The following is a 15055-nucleotide window of genomic DNA, read 5'->3' as shown; positions in this document are numbered from 1 at the left end:
TATCACATGCCTAATAATGATTAACAAAACTAATCTCAAATCAAAAAGATTTAATTTCTAAAAATTCATGATTAATCCAGCTCAAACTCCAAGACTTTTAGATTGGTTTGGACAAGAAATAAAATGAAAATCAGTTTAATGAACAGAAAAAGACCCTAACATTCAGTAATCAGTTTTATTGTAAATTATTTGCTTAGCTTCATACCAGATCAATTTCTTTAAAACCTTTTTGCCCTTTTTCCCATGATAAATCCTATCCCATCCAAGCTAATTTATTCATCCGTAGTCCTGATATATTTCCTTATTAAAACTAATAATCAACTGTCCCTTGGGGGCTAAATCCTGCAGCATGGCCTGAAAGAACTGTATTGTAGCAAGCTTCTCTGGCATAATTCCTTGCTTCCTAGCTTGCTAAAGATAGTTAAATAAATCTTAAGCAACCTAAGAAAAAAACTGGGTCTCTTGAAATCATGGCAACTCCAGAAGTGTAACTAGTAAGGTCTGAATACTAGGCTAGTCTCACTATTCTTAGTCCTGCTCCCCTTGAACTGTTTTTCTGCAGTGCCTAAACCAGCTCCAGACCTTTCTGCTCTGTGCTAATGTCTGACCTCTTACTGTCATGCTCCTCAGCTGCACCCTTTACCTTTGCCACCAATTCCCATTGCTGCTGACTTGCTTTCAGAGGTGAAATCAGCAGTGAGAGAAGTGATAGCTACAGTAAGGAGGCGAGAGAGACAGATCAGGAAGGGCTCAGCAGGCACAGTTCAGGGTAGAAGAGTGTGCAGAAAAGGAAAATGCACTGCTGATTCCTATTACCACTGACTGATGAGGGGGAATTTGGCAGAAAATGGGAGAAGGGGTGTGCTCCAGGATACAAACCTTACTATTTATGCCTTTGCAGTCAAGGGCAGTTGCACGAAGAGGGGATGCCTCTCTAGATCAGCAGAACTCAGAGTTGGTGCCCTGGATACCAACTGCTATTTATGCTGCTAGGCATCTCTTATACCTGGACCCAATTGTGCTACAGTGAGGGATGTATCAAATTTCATATCACAGAGGGATGAACTATGGAACCTTTTCTAGGTATATTCCCTGGGTAATATAGGGGAAGGCACCTTGAGTCCCAACTGTTTTTGCAGGTTCCTGGGATAGTTGTGTTTACTTCTCATGCAATGAAAAGATTAGCCATGGCTCAGACATTCTGAATTTTCTTCTACCTTCTCACCCTTAAGCTTAGTGTGCCATGACCACAAATAAAAAGCTGATTGAAGACTATGAATTAGAAAGCCTCTTCAAAATTGGGAGGTGGGGTTAAAGACTGAGGAAATGAGAATCTGCTGAGTTCACACTGCAGTATTATACATGAAATTCCAGACAATTGAGATGAGAATTCTAACTTGGGAAACTAATTGAAATTGAGCTAAAATTTGAGGTTCACTGGTACTGACACAAAATAAAATGTCAGTGTAGAATCTAATTGTAAAACCTCATTCAAATTCACTTGTTTATAAGGCCAACCATTTGGCTGTTCCATGGCACTCACAAATTGTCTTAACATACTGATGGGACTTGCATCCAGAAAAAACTTTCCTTGGACAACACATAGTTTATAAAACATAAGGCACGTAGCATGGACTGATTACAAGAAGCCAGATTGTAATATCATGCTGGTCCACAATAGTTTAGCTGTTGATCAGTCACTGCTCAGAGGTTACACCAGTATGAATGAGTTCAGAACACAGGACAAGGCATGCGGGTGTACTAATCTAAAATCTTCTGGAACTATTATACTACTGGGTCCCAGTCTTGACAGACATTCCTTACGCAGCTATGAGTTTCACTGACTTCAGTCTGACCTTTGCCTACTTATGCGTTGTAGATTTGAGCTCTATGGAAGCAGACACGTTTTTTAAAAAACTCTTCTGGTTGGAAAATTAAGAAAGCTGTTCAATTATTTCCCCAACCAATTCCTAATTCCACCGTGGTCTCACTAAGAAGGTCATTTATGAATAAAAAACCTCTCCAAGGAACAGTTTATTGGAACTTAACATTCCCGAGGCATGTATCTGTAGTCAGTCAAGCTCTCAACATGCCTAAAGAAGAGAGTGACACACTAAGGAGATTAAAAGTTTGCAGCATTCTGTATAAGATTAAAAGGCAGAATAGAAATGTTTAAACATGGTAAGTAATCCTAAACAGGTACTGTCACGATCAAGACAAGGTTCAGCTTCATAGGCAAAGTAAAGAGTTTTGGAGTCAACGGGGCTTTGATGGTTCCCAAGTCACAGACCTCATCCCTTGACACTTATCATATGCATAACATTATATCATTCCCAGCAGGCAGTTAAGATATATGGTTGCAACTGAGTTGTCTAATGAAGCCACATGCCTTTTTGTAAAGCTATTGAGGGGAACAGTTACTATTTACTTACCTTAATACTGGGCTGTAATAAATATCTGTAATGCATAATTATGGTGCTAACTAGTCAATTAAGAGACAAATGTTTCTATATCTGGAAACGTGGCAGTATTTTATGTAATCCCTGATGAGACTGAGTAATCATATTAAGCTTAGTAAACTTCATATCCAAAGGCAGTATATTTACTACAGGGGCTCTCATATCTAATAGAGAAGAGGTTGTATGTTTTAATTTGACGGTAAATGCTGATAGATCCATCACTTGAAAACACAGTGACATAACCCTGAATGAAAAAGAAAAAACAACTTGCTTTTGATGCATATCTTGACTAATATTCTATTCACAGCTTGGCATATGGCTGTAGTTTTAATACCAGTGCAACTTAATTACAAAAGGGAAACACACTAAAAGATATATTGCATAAGCATATTACACACTACTACATTATTTAGGGATCTTTTTTTAAGTAAGTGGCATAGAGCACAAAGCATTGCCAGTAAATTTAGGTACTGACATCAACAAATAAACTGATTCAGCCAGATCACAGTGGTTAGTAATAACTGTAATCTAAACTCAGTAAGCATGAAGGGACAACATGAAAGAGACCTTCAGTTAATGAGCATACAAGACCAATCTCTCAAGCTTGTGGCATGTTTGCTAACCAGAATTTGAATTTCTGGTTTATCACATGTCATAGCAATAGAAATTGTTTTGTCATTCTGATACAGAAGTTGCACCCAAAATAACTGTAGAGAATCACAGAGAAGCAGGGCTGGAAAGGACCTCCAGAAGTCATCTAGTCCATCCCCCTGCCTGAGGCAGGATCATCCTATCCAAACCATTATGTAAACTCTACATAAGACTACCATCAGCATAGACCTAACACCCTAATGTGCCACAAGTAAATCAAGGGAACCATGGCAGCCAATGTCCCACATCTATTAACTGTTGTCAATATATGCTTTAGAGGTTCTATGTAGAGGGCCATAGCCCCTCCCTCCCCTCCCGCCCCATTACAGAGGAAGGCAAAAAAACCCTACAATCCATACAAATCCATACCCCAATTATGGTGATTGATTTGGCCCTGAGTAGAGAAACGAGAACCTCTAGCCAAGGAACCTCCAGTTTGGGTCCCAGAAGAAGCACTGGCACACCCCAGTCCAAGTATCCAGCCTTGTCTGTACCTAACACCCAATGCCTCTGGGAAGGCTTAAAAAAACCCTGACACATGTAGTAGAAAAAGATGGAGGACAGGTGAAAGGGGGAGCAGCAGTAACCAATAAAGGCCAGAAGGATGAGAAATACCCTAGTAGAACATGGGCATAGCTACACCTAGATCATCCCTGGCCAGTGGCTGTCCAACCTCTTCTTGAACACCTCCAGTGACGGAGAGTCTACAACTTCCCTAGGCAGTCTAACGGTGAAGAATTTTTTCCAGATATCCAAATCTAAATTTACTTTGCTGCAACTTCAAGCCATTGATCCATATCCTCCTTTCTGCAGCAAGAGAGAAGAGGTGCTTTCCCTCTTCTTTATGACACCCGTTCAGATTTTTGAAGACTCCTACCATGCCCCCTCTTAAATTCTTTTTCTGCAAAATGAATATACCGAGCTTATTCAGCCTGTCTTCATATGATTTGCCTTCCAATTTCTTGATCACCTTGGTTCCCAACCTCTGGACCCTCTCTAATTTCTCCACTTTCTTTTTAAAATATGGAGCCCAGAACTACACACAGTACTCCAGATGAGGTTTAACCACTGTCAAGCAGAGAGGCACTATTACCTCACGTGTTTTGCACCTAATGCTTCTATTCAAACCCACATTCACCTTTTGTGTGTCTACACCACACTGCGAACTCATATTGAACCTGTGCTCTACCCAGACCCCAAGTTCTTTTCCATAGTGCTGCCATCCAGCCAGGTGTCACTTATTTTATGTTTGTGGTTTTGATTATTTCTCCTGCCGTGTTGTATCTTGCAGTTGTCCACAGTGAATTTCATCCTGTTAGCTCTAGCTCAGCTACCAATCTGTCATGATCCTTCTGAATTGTGCTCATGTTTTCTAATGTTTACAATCCTTCCCAGCTTTGTGTCATCTGCAAATGTGCTCAAGAAGCTTTCTGTGCCAGCATCCAAATAATTAATAAACACATTGAACAGCACCAGGCCCAGGACAGATCTCTGTGGGAATCCACTCAAAACCTTCTGCCATTCCAACATGGACCTGTTAATAATTGCCCTTTGCTTGCAGGTAAATATTAGTCTTAGGGCTGTTAAACTGTGCTTCACCTTTTATGCCTAATGATACAGAGAACTGTGGTAGTAAGGATCGCAAATGATCCATAGTAACCAAACTAAACTTTGAAAATTATGACTGAAAAAAGTTCAGAAAGAAATTCAAACCCTACCAAATTAGCCATGATATTTATAAACTGCCAAAACATTGAGGAGTCTGTCTGAGAGCTTTGCAGGGTCACATTTTCAAGTGATTCTTATGTTCTGTACAGTTCAGCTTCCATTCATGAACACTCCAATACCAAGATTTTTTTTTTCCTGTTTCAGGTACACAGACCTAGTCTGGGCATGAGGAAAAATGCATGCACATGGAGCTTGCAAGCATGCAAGTGTGGGGCACAGAAGCATGTGCCAATCTGAATCACAGTAGTTGCCATTAAACGTGAAACCCAGTAAGGGACAAGCTGAGGTACAGAGGGAAAGAAATGGAAAACAGTGGTATCTGTGAAATGGCACATCATGAAGACACAAGAGAGGGGTGTGTGAGGGGAATATGTGGGGAAGCTGGGTCAAATATGGGATCTATTTCTGTCTTCTCTACAACTGAGCATCCATTCATGTACACTCCAATACCAAGATATTACCTATTACCAGGCAAAGTATCAGGAGGTTGGATATACCATTTGGAAGTAGTCAGCATTTAGAATAAGCAATAAACAGTTTACTAAACAGATACAACTCATTCCTTAGGAAATACTACTAAAAAGAACTGGTTGGGATGTTAAATCCTCTGTTAATCAACCTAATCTCCTTAAGCCAGTTCTGACTCTTACCTGTTAAAAGGCATGTTGTGCTGCTGGTGATGGTGCTCATAGTTTCATACTCCAGTTACAAAACATTCTTTCAAGCCCTTTAGCAGGTTTATAATTTCACAGTTTTGATTAAGCTTTGCCTAAAACTTGGCTTGCAGACCTGTTGTGTTAATGTTTTTGCGTACTTGTAAAACAGCTGCTACATTCCTGGGCTGCATTTGAGTGTTGCATGAAGAGATTGCTATATACGTCTACAAAGTGTTCAGGGATCCTGCTCAAGGAAGTAACTAAACAAATGAAGGACATTTTCTAAATTGCTCCTATTAAAGCACAGGATAATAAGCCAGTTGAGGAACTGAGATATTTTTTATGTCAGGATAATGTTCTAATATCTTCTACCTTAGAGCAAAACCATTATTATATCCTTTTTAAAACCCTCTTATTGCTTAAATGTTTGCTTTTTCAGCTGAAGGTATCCATTCTTGGCTCAGAAAAATGAGAGTGATATACGTAAGGTGTAATTTTGAAAAAAAATCCCTACAACCTGAGAGTGAAAAGTTTGATCTATTATAAAAATATTCTATTTATGTCGCTTAATACAGAGACATTGCAGAACAGTTGCAGCTGAAACTTGACCTTGGCACAGCACTCACTGAGGCTTATTACAGTTCTGTGGCTGGAGGATTTTAAAAGTAGAGTTAAGAATACCTCTGTGTATGCTTGGTTGGCATTTGCTAGGATTTTAATGCAGTGCACAGAAGCCTCCCCTTCCAAGTATCTATGAAAATTCCCTTTTGTCTATATGGATGAGCAGATGGGCAAAGACAGGATTCTTACTCTCAGACTAGGGTAATCTGCATAAGAAGCAGTGTATAGGTAGAAATCCCTTTGAAATCAGTAGGAAGACTAAAACTGACTCCAGTGGTATTTGGTTCTAGCCCTGCAGGTATCATGGAAGGCACAGTTATAATCTCAACAACAACAACAAAACAAATCCTGACCACAAGGAGAAGATCAATGAAACTCATAATCCCCCAAATATTTATGTATTTTAATAAAATTTTCTTTTTCTAAACTTTTTTCAGACAAATATTTGTTTGGGCAAATATGGAAACAAACTCCAGCACTTTAGTAGGTTGGATTTACCACCTACTTACAAAGGAAATAATATACAGCAACTCTTAGAATTTATCATCTGTACTATCAATTTGTGTTTACATAATTTAATATTCAAACAATTTGGCTAGAGACACTGGCTTACAAGTCTGATGAATATATATCAGCGGCACAAGGTCGGAATTTTGCCCGGGCTACTGGAACTCCCTTCAAATCTTTGTAATAGCTTATACCTGGTCTACTACACCTACACTTTGTTTCGGTATATCCTTTTAAACTTCCCTGTGTATTCTTTTATACATTCTTGCCATAGTATTACCACCTTCATTATTTACTCAGTCCAGTCTCCTTCTCTTTTGGATTGTCAAATGATCCTCTTTTTATGCCTTTATTCTTTACCACTTCATCATCTGGGAGAACTTCATGTGCTTCTTAGACTGGTGCTTCATCTACTGGTCCTGTCTCAACTGCCTTACATTTGCTATGATCACATAGACAAGAGGGGTTGGTTGGAGGGGTGGCTATGAGACCAAAACCCTGCTCCACATCCTGTGCAACTGCAGGCCTCACACAAGAACCTGATAACTTCACCACAATACCATCTCGGTGTCAGTCAGGATGGTAACTGTGAACCATACTGCCTCAGGCTGACAGCCAGCTGTGTCCAGATGCTGTTGTAAGAGAGGACAAAAAAAAAAAAGATCCTGGTGATCAACGTGACTATCCCGGTTGAGATGCTTTCACTGACATTTCACCAAATGCAAACCTCTGGCTAATACCCCAGGACAACATGTCAGTGCAGATGCTGACTGTTGGGAGACTTGAAGCATGGGACCCAAGCAATGAAAGCATTCTGCAAACCTGCAGTGTACCCTGCCACTATTAGAAACTGATGAGGTGCCACTTTGAATCTGATACATCTGATAGTTGCAAGACATCTACCTCGAGCATCTCAGAGACCATCGCCAACATGAAGTCAGCTGGTTGAGACAATCTATCAGAAGTCAGACTGAAGAGATGGACTGAAACCCTCCAAACGTGCCACAATCTCACAACAACTGTTTAATGCTCTTGAACATTCCCATCCCAGTGTCTAGGAATATCTTACTGCCTTACAATTCTGTACTGATGTGGTTACCAAGCATGGGGTCTGGTCTCTCTCCTTCCATAGCATCAAGTCAGACCCTCTTAATGGTGGGCTAACATAGGCTGCAGGACTAAGTTCATGCCTAAAATTACGCTAATGGACACCAACTATGCTAATAGAACCAAATACCACAGGGGTCAGTTTTAGTCTTCCTACTGATTTCAAAGGGTTTTCTACCTATTCCTAACAGTGCTTCTTATGGAGATTACCCTAGTCTGAAAGTCCATCAATGCTAATAGAAGTGGACTTTGGTTTGGGAGTCTCTCTCATAGATGAAAACACATTCTTTCAGTTGTTTTGGTACTCTCTCCCCAAGTTAGTGAAACCTGAGTGTCACCTGTGTGATTACAATGGAGTACAGGGTCCCATGGTGTCTTCCAAATCCTCAAAACCATGCAAATCAAAGTTTTTAACATTTGCTAATAAAGTTGTGTGTGTTCTGTCTACAAGGACTGCTGTCTTCGCTTTCAGCTGTAGGAAGGAATACCTGTTTTAAATACTCTTCTGGGTCTCCTTTCACCATACCTTTTGGGAGTACTCTTATTCTTCTATTTGTTCTTTTGTCTTATTGTATTTTCCTTGCACTGTCCTTTTAAGGCCAAAGTCTCATGTTCAGCACTGCAGTGTTCATTTGCTTTATGGCAGATTTGCACCACTGGGGACTCCAGAGGCATCCTTGGTTCCTCTCCCTCCACAGGACTGGACGGGGTCAAGTCAGAGGCAGAGCAAGTATAAGATCTGCATGCATGTACTGTTACAACTGTTAAGATCCACTCTAGATATGATTTCAGAGAGTTATAATAATAAATGAGTGTTAGTTCAACACAGCAGTGTCCAGAGTGTTGTTGCTGAACTCACAAAGTACCATCTGGTGACGAGGATAGGATCCTTTGCTGAGAAGACCCCCTGCCCGCTAGATTGTGGGACGACATTCTGAGACTGGGTTGTGTTTTGTGATCAGAGGGAAGGGGGTTTTTTTCTTCTTCTTTTCTCTTTAATATGGCTGATGTTAGTTAAAATGGCCACACTGGGTCACATAGAAGAATTTAATGTGAGCCAGCCAGCTTCTTGGGACTCTTATACCTGGAAGCCAACAAAATGGAAAACCCAGCACAAAAGTACGTGGTCCCCCAGACAGTTTGTGATGCCAAAACAATTGCCATTGTTTGTTCCCTCACAGCTCCTACCTTACCAAACACTAAGTCTTATGCTGAACTAATTGCCCTGCTAAAGACACATTTTTGCCCAAGACCATCTGTTATCCTGCAGAGATCTCTTTTTTTAAACAAAACCAAAGGGCCAATGAAGGCAGGGCAGATTACCTGGCTGAGCTCCATCACCTTGCTGAATTTTGTGAGTTTGGGGATATCCTGGATGGCCTGCTTTATGACCGTCTTGTCTGTGGGGTTCAAGATGAAGCATTCCAATGTCGCCTGCTCTCTGAACCAAATTTGGCCTTGGCTACTGCACAAGAAAATGCTTTGGCAGCTGAAGCAGAATCCCATAAAGTGAGAGAAATTTACCAGGCATTCTCCAGCAATGTCCACTTACTCCAGAAAGATCAAGAATCAGATCATCACTAGCAAATTCAGTGGATTATACCCTCACCAACAGCTTCACATAAGCCAATTAATCCACAGCCATGTTTTGAGTTGTGGTGGCCAAGTTAGATGAAGGGAGTGCAGGTTTAGGAATGCAAAGTGTCATGCCTGCAAGAAGAAGGGCCACATAGAGAGGGTTTGCTGCTCAAGGGTCAGTTCCAGGAGACACAAAGACTGTGACAAACGTATTCACTCCCAAACCACGTACAGAGTAGTGTCCTCCCGAGAACATGAGGTACAAAAACCATATTTGATTCAAAATGTTGGTGTTGTAAAAACTCAAGGTTCTGAGATGATTGCAATGGTAGTAATAAATGGAAAGAAGTGCAAAATGGAACTGGACTTGGGTTCGGGAGTATCTTTCATAGATGAAAATACATTCTTCCAGTTGTTTCTGCACTCTCTCCCTAATTTAGTGAAACCTGAGTGTCACCTGCATGACTACAATGGACAGATTGTGGAAACTTTGGGTAGCTGCAGTGTCCAAGTCCAATATGGATCTGTTAGACAGCATCTACCCCTCATTGTCACTAAGGGTTCCTGCAGAAGTCTTTTGGGGAGAAATTGGTTCTCACCATTGGGAATCAGTATTCAAGGCATACACAGACTCTGCACAGAAAGTCTGGAAAGGTTTGCAAGGGAGTTTCCCCAGGTCTTCTCTGAGGAATTAGGAACTTACTCCAGTCCACCTGTGACATTCCGAATGGATCCTGTGATAGCCCCTATCCTTATAAAGCCTTGGAACATACCTTTCACACTGTGGCCAAAAATTGATGCAGAATTAAATCAGCTTATCGCACAAGGGGTCCTCAAGCTAATTGTACATACAAGCTGGGCCACACCAATTGTTCCTGTTTTAAAACCTAACAGCAGTGTTCACAACTGTGGGGATTAAAAGTGCACTGTTAATAAAGCACTTAAGTTGGCAGTGCCTGCCATTAACCACTTACTGTCTGTTCTTGCAGGAGGGAAGATTTTGCCAAACTTGACCTTGCTCAAGCCTATCAGCAATTGATAGTGGATGACAAGGCTGCTGAGGCCCAAACAATAATTACACACCAGGGAGCGTTTCATGTCAAGCGCCTCCAGTTTGAAGTTTCTGTAGCACCACGAATTTTCCAGCAGTTCATGGAGAAAATGCTAGCAAGAATTCCCAGGGTTGTTCCATACTTTGATGATGTGTTGATCATGGGGCTGTCTAGAAAGAAACTCACTGAGAGCCTCAGAGAAGTTTTACAGAGATTCGATAAAGCAGGTATCAGAGTAAAAAGAGAGAAATGTCAACTGGGAGTTTCCAGTATCAATTTTCTGGGATATCAAATTGATGCTTCTACATTCACCCAGTTGAAGACAAGGTTAAAGCAAAACATGATGCCCCTATACCAAAATGCAGACAGGATCTTCAAGCATTCTTAGGACTTCTCAACTTTGATCATGTCTTCCTGAAAGACAAAGCCACCAGAGCAGAGCCTCTTCATCACTTACTGGATAAAGGAGTTCAGTGGAAGTGGACTTGCCAGCACAACAAAGCCTTCCAGGGCATCAAGAAGTTGCTGACATCAGAGTCTGTCCTTGTTCACTATAATGAGCAGAAGCCACTGTTCAGTACTTTTGATGCCTCGCTGTTTGGTGTTAGTGCTGTCCTCAGTCACAAATTACTCAAGAACAATGACTTCAACCAAGAGGAATTATGCACAGATTGATAAAGAAGCATTGGTAATTACTGCAGGAGTTAAAAAATTTCACAATTACATTTATGGCTGCAAATTCAAAATCTGAATGGACCACAAACCCCTTGGAATTTTTACTACAGACAAACCAACTCCTCCTATTTTGTTTCCCTGTATGCAATGCTGCAGCATCATGCTAAACGCATATGACTATACACTCGTGTACAAACCTAGGAAAACAATTCCAAATGCTGATGCATTGAGCTGCCTACCACTACAAATACCTGATTGTGCTACTCCTCTGGCAACGGAAGTCCTCATGCTGGAATCTATGCCAGAAGCCTCTCTTCAAGCTGATCAGATAGCAAGGATGACTGCAAAAGACCCTATCCTTGCCCATGTCCTCAACTGGGTGTGGAGGGGCTGGCCTGCACACAAATTGGCTGAGGAATTCAGGCCATTTTCGTCATGTCAGCATGAGCTGTCTGCACACAAGGGTTGCCTCTTGTGGGGAAATTGTGTTGTAATTCCAGAAGCAGGTTGCCAAATCATACTGACAATGCTGCACGCAGCACACCTAGGCATTGTGAGAATGAAAGCACTGGCTAGAAGTTATGTATGGTGGCCAGGTATGGACAATGACATAGAAAGAGTTGTGAGGGGAGGGAGTGCAGCACTTGTCAAGCAACTCGGCATAATCCACCAAAGACACCAATATTCCCTTTGGAAATGACAAAGGAACTCTGGTCACGCATCCACATTGATTTTCCCGGCCCTTTTCCAGGTAAGAACTTAATTGTTGTTGACTCATACACAAAATGGCTTGGAGTGATTACTGTCTCAATTCTTACATCATCTGCCACTATAACAGCTCTCCATCAGCTGTTTGCAACCCATGGGATGCCCAACACTACCATTTCTGATCATGGCAGTGCATTCACCTCAGCAGAGTTCCAAGATTTTACCAGCTGCAACCTCATTCAAACTGTTACCATTGCACCTTGCAGGCCACAGGCCAATGGCCAAACTGAGTGAATGATGCAGACAACAAAAGATACACTGAAAAGGACTGTTGTAGGAGACTGGCCTACCAGACTGGACAGATTTCTGTTTGCTCAACATGCAATTCCTTGCCCTACAACAGGGTCCAGCTCATTGGAGCTTCTTATGGGTTATCATCTCAAGACATGCCCTAACCATGTTAACCCAGACCTTGTGAGAGACATGCAGTTTTGGAAAGAAAAGGAGCTGGACTCCACATTGGCATATGGTACCTTACGTCTTTTCATTCCATGAGAGACTGTTTGCTTGGGACCATGGGACAGGCCCACAGTGGGTTCAATCTAAAATTGTAAGTGCCACAGGACCTGTATCATATCCAGTCTGGACTGATGACAGACAAGTTTGGAGACATTATGTGGACCAGCTGTGTGGGTCTTATCCTACTGATAACCCCACACCTGAGCAATCTCCAAGCACCAATCCACTACAAACAGACATGGATTCACTGGGGAAGTGCCTACATGTTTCCACCAATACAAATCTTTTGCCATCACTGTCAGAAGGAAGCATCACAGTTGAGTCTCCAGATAGGCTAACAGGGCCATCATCTGCTGAACCCTCTCACTGAGCCCAGTTCTGTGGGAAGATCACAACGGAAGCACAGTGACCCCAAGTGCTGGCTGACTATTCTGTCTAGGGGAAGGGGTGTTGTGTCTTATTGTGTTTTCCTTGCACTGTCCCTTTAAGGCCAAAGCCCTCATGTTCAGCAATGTAGGGTTCAGTTGCTTTGTGGCAGTTTTGCAGCACTGGGACTCCATGTTCTCTGCCATGAGAAGCGAGAGACATTCTTGGTTCCTCTCCCTCCACAGGACTGGACGGGGTCAAGTCAGAGGAAGAGCAGGTATAAGATCTGCCTACATCTACTGATGCAACTGTTAAGATCCTCCCTAGATATGATTCCAGAGAGTTATAATAATAAATGCCTGTTAGTTCAACACAGCACAGCCCAGAGTATTGTTGCTGAACTCAACATATCAGTTCTCACACAATTTCCTATCATTTCAATTTTCTCTGCAAGTTCCTTTTCTTTCCCCCCACCCCAATCATATCTCAAAGGTTTACTGCTGATTCCAGGTTTTGTCCATCTTTATCTTGATATCTTTTACTCTGCCCCAAATTTCTTTTATTTCTGCTTTTATCAAGCTGTCTGTCTATAGAGGGCTTTAAAGCTTTGATTTCTGAGAGAGACTCAAAGTCCTTTCTGGTCAATGGGGCAGTTTTGTCCTTCTCTTTCGCTCTGCCTCTTCTGTTTCCCTATGCAGCGGCCATCCTTGATTCTCCAGAGCCTGTGAGCTGTTCATTTCTTTTAGGAAAGTAGTTTTCTAAGTCAATCTGCTTGCAGGATTCACATTCTACAAACAAGGGAAATGCTTTGGGGGAATTAAGGGGGTCAGGGACTAGTGACTTCTGTGGATCATGTCATCTCTCACATGGAGGTCTGAACAGCCATCTGCTCTAGTAAAAGCATGTGTTCCCTAAACAAAACTGCAGTTGCAGCCATTATGGCATACTCCAATAAGTTGTCTGTGTGAACAGGTGGGCAATCCTAGCCCTGACTTCCTCCAGACTCACCTGCCATGACTTAGATAGAAAGTAAAAGAAGAATGTTCAGTGATTGGTCTGGGTTAGGAATCACTAACATCACCTGGTTGGTAACTTTCACAGTGTTGCTTTATTCCCCCAGCAGGGTGTTAAATAGTAAGAATACCCTCGCTAATTACATCATTAATGAGGAGAGTCAGGCTGTAGATAAGGTGATTAGGCACTGGATGGCTCACAGATACATTCTAGAGATAACAGCGTCTATAGCTAATGGCCTCGTTAGTGAGACACGTTTTCCATGTCTGTCACGTCTGCTTCATGCTGGGAGTGGTCCTGGCTGCTCCGCCACCTCCCTTGCCACCGCTTTCATCACGGTTGCTTGTCCTGAGGGACTGAGTGCCTATGTGGGCTCCTTCTGCCCACCTCTTGTGACTCCCTTCCCTGGGATTCCTTTGCCAAGCTGTTCCATGAAGCCCTGGCTCTTCCCTGCACTCACCAGAGCTGTGGAGCTTCCCCTGGTATGTAGCCTGCCCCAGCTGAGTGGTTGTGCCATCCTAATCCACGTGGCCTCAGCGTCCTCCTCAATCACAGGGCAGACTCTAGTCTTTCTCATTTTCAGAGTTCTACTCACCCTTCACCTGTCTTCTTGTGCCTGAAGACAAACTGAATGTCCCACTGCTGGATATATACCGGTCTTAGTGGGCTAATCAACCTGCTCTGCCCTGGGTGTGTGATTCCCCTCACCTCATGGAGCCATCACCGGGTCAATCCTGCCACCCCATTTCAGTTACAGGGCTCTTGCCTGAGCCCCTGTTACAGCCTGAACCAAAACATTAATAGTAAAAGCAGTAACTTTCTATTCTTCCATCCCATTTATGTTCAGAACATAGTTGGCCCTTTTTAAATACTAGCAGAGATATCATGTAAGGAGCAGGAAGAATGCCAACTTTATTTTAACTGTGCAACACTAAGATGAGCAAAAGCAATGAAGCCTTGGCAAATTTAAACTTATTGTACCAAAAATATATTTTTCTAGTATTGTTATATAAATGTGTGGCAGACTGACTGTCAGACTCACTGGCAGCCTGGATTGTTAACTTGAGGCTGATGGGCTTAGCTTCCCATTGGTGGAGGAAGATTCTCTTCTCCACCAATCAGGGAATGGCAGGAAGAAGGCAGCTCCACCCTGATCCAAGGGCAAGGTGAGAAAGAGGACCTGAAAGGGAACTAACCACTCAAGCTCCCTGATTGGTCCATTCTCAATCTGGGGGCAAAGCCTCTAAAAGGAATAAAAAGCCAGCATGCCGAGCACTTAAGGCAAGGGATGTAGTTGTCATGGGTGATTTTAATTACCTGGACATCTGTTGGGAGGAACAGTCAGCCAGGACGGACCATTCCAGGAGGTTCCTAGCTGAGATACAGGACCTCCACTTAATCCAGGAGGTGCACG

At 42.3% G+C, this 15055-nt stretch overlaps 1 protein-coding gene across 1 annotated transcript; it reads left to right on the top strand.

The window, feature by feature from the left end:
- The first annotated feature begins 9632 nt into the window (after window positions 1-9632).
- LOC109314458 (uncharacterized protein K02A2.6-like) lies at window positions 9633-12049 on the top strand. Its single transcript, XM_019541688.1, is given in 5 exon segments — window positions 9633-10302; window positions 10305-10661; window positions 10664-10985; window positions 10987-11662; window positions 11665-12049. Coding segments are annotated over 5 exon segments (2397 nt in total). The 3' UTR covers window positions 12037-12049.
- Window positions 12050-15055: the final 3006 nt, after the last annotated feature.

This window comes from Crocodylus porosus, unplaced genomic scaffold (genome assembly GCF_001723895.1).
Source record: "Crocodylus porosus isolate Cpor-Errol unplaced genomic scaffold, CroPor_comp1, whole genome shotgun sequence".
In the NCBI taxonomy this organism is placed as follows: Eukaryota; Metazoa; Chordata; order Crocodylia; family Crocodylidae; genus Crocodylus; species Crocodylus porosus.
Note: the sequence above shows the minus strand (reverse complement) of the source record. Positions and strands in the feature narration are given on the sequence as shown.